The sequence below is a fragment of the Patagioenas fasciata genome, chromosome Z, assembly GCF_037038585.1.
Source record: "Patagioenas fasciata isolate bPatFas1 chromosome Z, bPatFas1.hap1, whole genome shotgun sequence".
Classification (NCBI taxonomy): Eukaryota; Metazoa; Chordata; class Aves; order Columbiformes; family Columbidae; genus Patagioenas; species Patagioenas fasciata.
Window position 1 is genome coordinate 69,091,049 of NC_092560.1, and position 9,550 is coordinate 69,100,598.

Genomic DNA, 9,550 nt, shown 5'->3' on the forward strand with positions numbered 1-9,550 from the left:
TGAGTATCCTTCTCTGTTATTGGTGTCCATCCAAGTGCTCTTTATACAAGACTACTAAAAAACATGCTCATTTTTGTTCAAGAGAAGAAAAAGAACAACTTCTGAAAAAGATATTTAGTTTCCTAACTTAGAACTGGTCACAGAGCTGACAATATATCTTAACACAGTGTGCCTTACAATGTGTAGAACTTCTTGATTATAATTGTTTGGTTTATTTGCAGAGCTATTACAGTATGTAGGATATTGAAATGTGGCTAACCATAGAGTTTCAGATGGGTACCGGGTGACATTGTTTAAAAACAAGGAAATTTTAAAGAATTGTCTATGGTAGAATAAAGGCTAGTACATATATACAAGTACTAATATACAAGTTATGTGTGCATATATATGTGTAGTATGCAAGTAAAACTGATAGAAGGAACCAAGTAGATTACTTCCTGTGTTTTGTTTGGTGGTGGTGTTTCTGTTGGTTGTTTGTTTTAATCCTTCCAGTTAAAAGTTAAAGTTACTGTAGCTTATATGTGACGACATTGTAGAATGACTGCTAAAGTTATGCCTGAAGTGGTTTTATGGTTGCAGGTTTTTTCATCTTTAAATGATGTGTGTACTTGAAATGCAACAAATTATGGTCTGGCTTTTCCTTACTATTCTTATTCTGTCCACTGTGTATGACTACACTATATATAAAGATTCTGGTTTAGTATGCATTTTAATTTTTTTTTTTTTTTAAAAACAAACAAACCCCAAACAAACAAACCCCAAATAAACAGAACCATCACAAAAGCAAACAAAAAATCCCAACCCAGAATCTTATTTCTAGATAGAAAAAGGGTGAAAGAAGAAGAGAGGAACAAAGTATCATATGGATATTTTTGTGTAGAATTCTGCTGAAATTTTTTTGAGGTGATGAAGGGGTAGTATTTCTCCATTATGAAATTTCACCTTACTTTTGGAAGCAAGCTATTAATTAATTTAGAATCTCCCTAAGCTACATATTCTGTAGAAATGGCTTCATAACATCTAGAGTAAGGATATAGTAGAGGAAATGTTTTCAAATCAGAACTTCTTAATAGCATTAAACAACAGTATCTCAATCCTTTGAATGATAAACGGAACATTAAAGTGGAAAATTTGTCACAGAAAATGGTCTCATATTTCAGGTTTCACGTGTTTCCTTTTTTGAAAGTAGAGTGTTTCAAGTTCTGCTTCTGAAATGTACAGTTACTATAGAAATAGGTAGATAAATACAGATGTAATTCTTAAGTGTCCAGATATGAGAAAGGTGGGCAAAAAATCAAGTTAAATTTAGTTCTAAACTGGGCCAGAATATGCAGTCATTTTCTGTTTGATAAAAGTAAGCAAACATGAATAGCAGTAGGCTTGAAAAGTTAGTGTGCATGAAGGAGATGTCAATGTGAAAATGTAATGTGAAAACATAAGTAATGACAAACATTGTGCCTTTTGTTTTAGCTAAAAAATAAAATAATTTTAAAAGCTGGGTTTAACAGTGCGAGTTACCTTTAGTTTCAATGGTGTACACACTTCAGTAAATGAAACAACATAAAAACTGTGTTTAATCATATCACTCCCCTTACTCCTCAGGGTAATTTGCAGTTCTCATTCAAAAAAAAAATCTTCTGTCTCAGAGGTTGATTAAAATTAACTTTTTTTGAGCCTAAAAATAGCAAAGCAAATAATACCATCTGGAATTAAATCAAGTAACCTTGATCAAACAATTAACTCATCCTCTATTAAATCAATATTTGCTGACGCTAATACTGGAGCTAGTTCCAGTAGCTGGAATTACAGCCACTGATTTAGTGTCTTTATTATTAGTAATTAGACTGCTGTCTATCCCCGATACTACTTCTCAAAGCTAGTACTTGGCTGACTTGTAGAAACTGGCCTAGACAATGCCTACAGTATGTGTTCTACACACTGTTAAAGCTTCTGTGTAAGGCTGAAGGCCCTCTCAGATGGTGTGACTCCAGGGCTGAAATGAGTTCAGGTGTGTGTTGCCACAGCCCAGCTTAGATCAACTGTTGTGGAGCCACAGTTTAAGGTGATTTTAGCAAAACAATTTTTGATGATGTAAGCTCCAACAAGCAGGGAGAGTTCGTGCTGTTGCAATATCAGTATATTCTCTTTGGATTTTTTCTCAAGATATTACCGCAGTGGTGCTTTTGTGGCAGCTTCAGTTCACAAAAGGTTCTTGTCATCCCGGTACCATTCTGTCCCTCCTCAGCAGCACTTCTAGCATGGCACTTAACTGTGACAAATTAGGAATTAATTTGCTCTGATGTGCTAACGTGACCATGAAGCTCTGTACTAGACCTGTATTTATTCTCTTTTTATTTGTATAATATGTTCTTTGCTTCTTGGATCTCATTATGTTCTTTGGGCTGTCATGTCCCCCTTAATCTTATACAGGTTGATCTGATGTTTATTCTTGTTTGGGGAATGGTTTTCTTTGGCATGCTCTCTGATTTGCAGTAGCATCTCAGTGGTTGTTTTGGTCTTGAATTAGCTGATCAGAAATTACTTCATTATTTTCCAGATCCTGAAGGATATTTTGGTTCAGATTTAGCATTATGTAATCCAACATACACCCAGTGAACATAGGTAACAAAGTAGGAGATGCAACAGCAAAACTGTAGTAACAACAAATAATATTAAGTTGCATAATGGGATTGCAATGTAAAAATTACTGTGGGGCATCAGACCAGGCTACTTTAATATTCCCTTTTGACTTTCAAAATTTTTTACATTACTCTATGTTTGTTAGCAAAAAGCATCCTGCTGCCAAGTGTGGGTCCATTATTAGGATTAAAAGATTAACTCTTTTCCCTTTGATAGATAGGCCATAAAGAAAATTGCTGTAATGGGAATTATGAATGTGTTACTGTTGTTTGTAACCCCAAACCAGCATCAAGGTAAATGATGAAAACACTTAAAGGAACACAGGGCTGTGAGGCTACTATATAATCCTTGAATTTTACTTTTCATTATTTTGTATGAAGACTAGTATGGGAAATAATGCTTTTAATGGCATGGAATATAGCGATCAGGGAGGAAAAAAACAAACCAAAACACACTCTGGCATTGTAATTTGTGAAGCTGAAGGTGGTGTTTCATTTAATTTACATATAACAACTTTTTTCAAAGTTACTACTAAGAAGGATGTCTACTATTGTGCATATAATAATGCAGGTGCAGTGGTGCTAATTTAGTAGTGATTAGGAAAGAAGAAAGATCACATGACTATAATAGCCAATACGGGTCACTTGCAAAAGTATCAGAACTTGGATGATGAAAAAGTCTGGCAAATGCTGATCTAAAAGCTGATGATAACAATGTTGTCTTTGCAGACATCTAAATACTGTTTATTTTGGCTACTGATGATGTGAGGACTTAATTTGAGATAGACAGCTTTCTTCTCTGTACTCTACAGTCTTTATTAGCAATCATCCAGATCTATAAGGTAACTTACCAGTTTCTGTTATGTATTTGAAATTAAGTACCAATATATAGCTTTTTTAGGATATTCTATATGGGTAAGCCTGCTCAGAAACTTTAAAACTTTTAAAAATTTGAATTATTTTCATAAGAATCATTATACATTATAGCTAAATTCAGCATTTGCTAGATGCAGGTTTTTTTGCAGTGGTTAAGAGATTTTTTTTTTTTTTTTATAAAACCCTGTATTATCTTATAGGGCTGCAGCTTTTGGGGTAGGGTTCTTACCAATGATGTGACTTTTTACTGTAAGAGAACCAGATTAACACAATCACTTGGTTTAATTGCAGATTGGCAAAAGAAAAAGTTATGTATGAAAAAGAAGCAAAACAGCAAGAAGAAAAAATTGAAAAAATGAAAGCCGAAGCATGTGATGATTACGGAATTAAGAAGCAGGTAAACTATCGTAAAACTTGTTTTATAAAATCTGTCTTTGCTTTCATTTAATCATAGTCATCCTTAAATAAAATAATGTTCTGTACCTTTTTCCAGACTCCTGTTATATAAATACTAGACTAAAATCCTCTCAGTTATAAAAGTCATAATGAGCATTTGCAGAAAATTTCTTTACTCTAGAACTGTTACATTATAAGGAGACTGCATATAGATTATTTAGTACTTGGTGTCAGGATGGCTATCACTCACTAACAGGGTATATGAGGCTATAATGAAATTTCTTTCTCAGAAATACCAAGAACCTGAACATACATGGTCCGGTTGCACTAGCTAAAGTAAGTGCTTCCTGGTAAATGCAAATGTTACAGTGAAGTGAGAGTGCTTGATAGTGAATATGAAGATGAAATACTTCAGCTCTTGAGTGTACTAGTATGCCTTTGGTAAAATCAGACCTCAAAGAGAAAGCAATGGGTCTGCAGCTGCTCCTAGCAGCTTCTAGAGGTTGTAGTGAAGTCACTGACTAGCAAGGTGCATACTGTAGTTTCATCTGCTCAAGAGTATGGTTTAGTGTCACTATTACAATATGATTAAAGTTTTCTTGGAATGTTCTCCACAAAGGACAGTGGAAAGAGACCGCTGGTACATGTCCTTTTGGAAGGAGAAAGTGCCTAGTTTCCTTTTCACTGAGAAAAGGCTTGGATGTGGGGGACTTGTGTTTATTATTTATAAAATGTGGCATGTCTCTGTTTAACTGTGGCCTTTATATTCTTTTAACTAAATATGTTATTTTTTAACAATGCTTGGTTTTTTTTTTTCCTCCAAGCATTTCCCAGATATTTTCTCTTAAATCTTTACAGAAACTGACACTGTAAATAAAAAATATTTGCACTTGTTTCAATAGTCTGGTGGTCTTGTGTTGTAAAACTTAGTGTTCTCTCATCTTCATTTTTAAACAGTTGAAGAATAGGTTAAACAAAACTCAAATATAAAACATTAACAAAAACAAGATAGGAGAAAGCCCTTTTAGAGCAAGCTAAAACAACTTTCTTGGTAAGTTCAGATTTCAGTTTGTATGTGTATGCTGTGCCTTACTTTCATTATGCCATGGAAAAGAAATACAAATAAAGAATTTGTATACAAATAATTGTATTTATAGAGCTGAGCTGTGTCTGCCTCACCACTGACTGAGACTCCAGGGTCCTACAAAATAGTAGTCTTTCTGAAGATCCGCTGGTGCTAACAAGAACTAATGAATGCAATTCCCATTTTTAATGTTCCCCATTCATCAGATTATTTGACTGCACTGTGGTATTTCCGCAGTGACCTGCAAGATATCATGAAAGTCAAAAACAGTGCAGGCTGTGAACTGAAATGTTACACACTACCTGAAGGTATTCTCAAAGACCAGTGACAAAAGCCTTTATAGAGAAGAGTCCTGATTAATTCAGAAATTGCCTTGATCTGGTTTGAAAGCAACCAGTTTGTCCAATTACATCTTCACTTATTGTTCTTTTAGTGCACTTTGCATTCTTGAAGTTGTTAATATTTCAGGTTATGAAGAATTTGGAGGCTCAGAAAGAACATGTGCAGGCTTTTCCTAGGATCAAATTTGTTACTCTAAAGAAAATGATATAATACCAGAAGAGTTTGCTAAAAATATGTATTTTGGATAGACTTGATACTTTTAGAAGTTCTTCAGGAAAAATCTCTGTAGTTAACACATTTTAAGAATTGGTTTTAGCTAATTGTTCCTAATCGAATAACTATTTTAAAATATGGTTGTAGTCTTTATTTCAGTAATGACACTTGGGGGACAGGAATAAATTAAATCATTTGAGACTAGTATAGTAATTTTAACTATCATTTTAGCTGAGGTGTCAGCCAAATCAGGTGTGTATATACAAATCACTCCATAGTTGAGGGAGGGATGCTTAAAAAGCTTAAAAGCATTGATTACCTCTTGATGTACTACTATTCTCATTTAGCTTTCTAGTTACATCTCTGCAGTAGAACACATGGTTTAACAGTACAGAAGTGACTACAGAAAATTTAACCTTAAAATTAATAACGCCATTCGTACAGCACATGTAGACTTCAAGGTGTGTCTGGTCTATAAGGAAGGATCAGTCCTTTTGTAGAACAATAGGGTTTGACTCAATATTTTTCTCCTCCTTGTACAGTGCAGCAGGTTGTGGTACCTGTGAACTCAAGCGGTCTCTATCTGCAGCAGTGACCAACTAGGGTAGTTGGCAGTTGTTAGATACTAACCTTCACCTGCACTGTCCAGAAAGACCTATTTAATGAGGAGAAGATTCTGTATCAGAGAAACAAAAAGGACAGTCTGCTCACCAAGATTATAATTTGAAGACCCTTTTGTAGGGCATGAGAAGACCTTGTTACAGTATTCCAGGGTAGTTCCCTTACTCGCATCTGAATATGTAGAGTCCCAAGCATGTTTTATCTTGTTGTCAGGGTGGGCCAGGATAGTTTGCTTCCCCCCTCATCTGCCCCATCTCTTTATGAGTGCCAGCAAGACCACAGGTCTCAGAATTTGGACAACAGCACCGGCATTATATCAGCAAGTTCACTAAAGAGCAAAACAGGACATTGCATATATATGGTACGTTAATCACTGCAAGTTTATTATCCAACCCTGCAGTGCTTTCCTTTGACCTTCACCCCTGAGCAGGGCTCCGCTGTGTTGGATCCCCATTTTGTTTAGTTGGTGTCCCAAGGCTCCCACTGTGGTGACACTACACTTCCAATAAACCCACAGCTTTCACTCACTGAGTGTTGTGCCTCATCTCTGAGGCATCCACACCTGCTTTTTTGCTTGTAACATGTATGTATTACAGTTTTCCCAGGTGCATGTTGTATTTGCACTACTTGCTGTGTCTCAACTCATATACTTCAGCTGGGTAAGAACTGTGTGTGGTAGACTGTATATCACAGGGGAAGAATCTCTAGCATTATGGGGCAAGGAAGCCCTTTTCCATCACTTACAGCTTATTTAAAAAAACAAATATATGTATATATCTATAAACACCCCTTTGCTGTCACCTCTTTTTTTGCCTACAAAAGGCAGATGAGAAGTTTAGAATTTAGGAGAAAGCTTATGACAATTTATTTGAGCCACATCAGCAGGAAAAAATATCATAATAAATGAAGAGCAGTATTTGGAAAACAAGGGTCTGAAAGAAAAGTTTTCACACTTTTTTATATCTTAAAATCACACTATCTTAAACTATGAAACTTCTATGAAAAAGCAATATTCAATAATAAAATAATAAATTGAAAACAATCTTACTAAAAACTGAACTATTTTATACAAAAATTATCAGGTTTGCATAGTCTAGAAAAAAAATTTAAAAGGCTTTTGATGTATTCTACCAATTCTAGTAAATTATAGTTTCTGTAGAGGGTCATAAAGAACCCTGACAGGTAGCAGCAAGTAGTACAATTCCTCTGTGTGGGATTTTTTGTAATGAGGCCTTAGTTTCTACACAGTTCTAATGGTTCTCAATATATGAAGACCTTACACAGATCTTCACAACTTTATCTATAAAAGCAAGATTTTACACTGTATTTGCTCATGAGTGCAGACTAATGGTAGGAACCAGTAGTTTTCTGTATGTCTGTGGTTGTTGATGTGTCTTACACATTGTGCTGGTTAGACTGAAAGTGAGTTAATTTTCTTCATGCAGTTAGAAACTTCTTTTTCATAGCTAGCACAGTTGTTGTTTGAATTCAGTTTGAGAACAAGAAGATAACACCCCAGGACAGAGTTGATGCTTTTCTTCAAGTAAATTTCCCACATCTTAGAGTTGGAACAAAGAGAACTTAAGAGTTTACCAGTATCTTAGTTGTTGTCTGGGAGCCAAGGCCTGTTCTGAGCTCCATGCCTGCAGGTGTGAGTAGCGAGGAAGTGGGGCAGGGATGGGGCAGAGCTTGACTGACGTCCTGGGTGATCAGTGAGAATATTCTATCCCATTAGTATCATGCTACATATTTAATGACAGTTGTTTTTTCTGTCTAGAGAGGCAGAGACGTAGACATATTCTGGTTCTGCTCTATTTCAGTTGAGTTCCTTTTGGGAGTTCCTTTAGTTCAGACTTTTTCCATCCTGCTGTTTGCAGAGGCCTCTGGGCCTTTCGGCCTTTTTCTCTTTTCCTGGGATCAGCTGTTCAGGACCAGAGCGCTCTCTCTCCCTGTGACTGGCTGCTTGGTGCAGATGGAGTAGTGGTATATCAGTGTTAATTCATTATTTTATTTAACTGTTTTTATCTCAATCCACAAGTTTCTCCCTTCCCTTTTGATTCTCTCCCCTATTTGGAAGTGGTTGCTGGGAGGGAGGTGTGAGGGAATGGCTATGGTGGTTGTGATTGCTAGCTCAGGTTAAACTGGGACATACATAAATAAACATCCTTTCCCATCTAATGCTTTTACCTTGAGGCTTTCAGGTGTGGGAAAAGCCTGAGGCATCTACTCCTTTTTTCCTTTCAGTGGGATTGAAGATAAACTCTGGAGCTTTTAACTGTCAGCTCTAGTCACTTAAGTAAAGAGGCAGTGGAAATGCTAATGAAGGGTCTAATGCTTGTCCCTTATCTGTTTGGGCAGTATCCTTAGCAAGCATTGTTTGTTTCCTTAAAAACTAGCAACTTGGAATGCTCTATACTAAATACAGAATAATATTCCTAACATATAACTGGCATTAAAAATGCTTTCGAACATTGGTTTTATTGCCTAACGTGCTTTCTAAAAGGGACCAAATGATTAAAAATTCTTACTGTTGCTCTTCTTCTTTCTTGTTTTCCAAAGGCTGTTTTCATCTAGGCAGGTGTAAATGCCTTCTGGATTCTAGACTTTATGCTGAAGATTAAAGGCACTTGTGCGGTATTTAGAGTAAGTCAATACAGCAACATTCCTATGGTAGAAAGGACCTGCCACTGAGATGGGACATGGTTAATTGCTTCAGTTGGGCTCACTTTTCTTCTGATCTAGAGGGAGGAAAAAACCTGTACTTGACTTATCTGCGTATCTAAGGAACTTCCCGTGTCTGTTCTGCTTCCAATTTTGGCACAAGTATTTTCCCAGGTATTTCACCTCCACAAAACAGATGGGGGATTTGGCCCAAACCTTTAAGCTCAATCTAAACCATCTCCTAACCAGCCTGCTACTTTAGCAAAGTATGCATTACAGATAAGCACAGATTCAGGATCTATCTCTTAACAATCAAGCATAAAAACCCAACAACAGTAAAAAACCCCAACCCTCTCAACCTCTTCCCCAAGCTTAACCTCCTCCACAAAAATTTGGGGATGGAGAGGGCAAAAGGAAAATGTTGCTATTTGTTCTAACAAGGTTGAACCAATCTCGTTGGGAAAGCAAGTCTGGTTTTTGTCACTGTTTTCTTTATGTCGCTCACAAAGAAACCCCCTCATTTAGATGTTTGCCTCCTCTCACCTGTTTACAGGGTGAGATTTATATTTGCATCAACATGGATCTATTCAGGTGGAATTTTGAATTGCTGGAAGGAAATGTGGTGCCTGCTGATTAAATGACAACTTTCTGTAAAGGATAATTCCATTAGCATTTATGATATAGCATGTTTAATTTAAAACTTTTTCAGTGGAGGACA

General features: G+C 36.2%; 1 protein-coding gene across 1 annotated transcript in view; it reads left to right on the top strand.

The window, feature by feature from the left end:
* The window catches only part of TBCA (tubulin folding cofactor A), a 33,630-nt gene that overhangs the window by 16,101 nt on the left and 7,979 nt on the right, over positions 1-9,550 (top strand). The window contains exon 2 of the mRNA XM_065860702.2: positions 3,807-3,912. Within this exon, the coding sequence (XP_065716774.1) occupies positions 3,807-3,912 (106 nt within the window). The remainder of the gene's footprint in view (positions 1-3,806; positions 3,913-9,550) is intronic.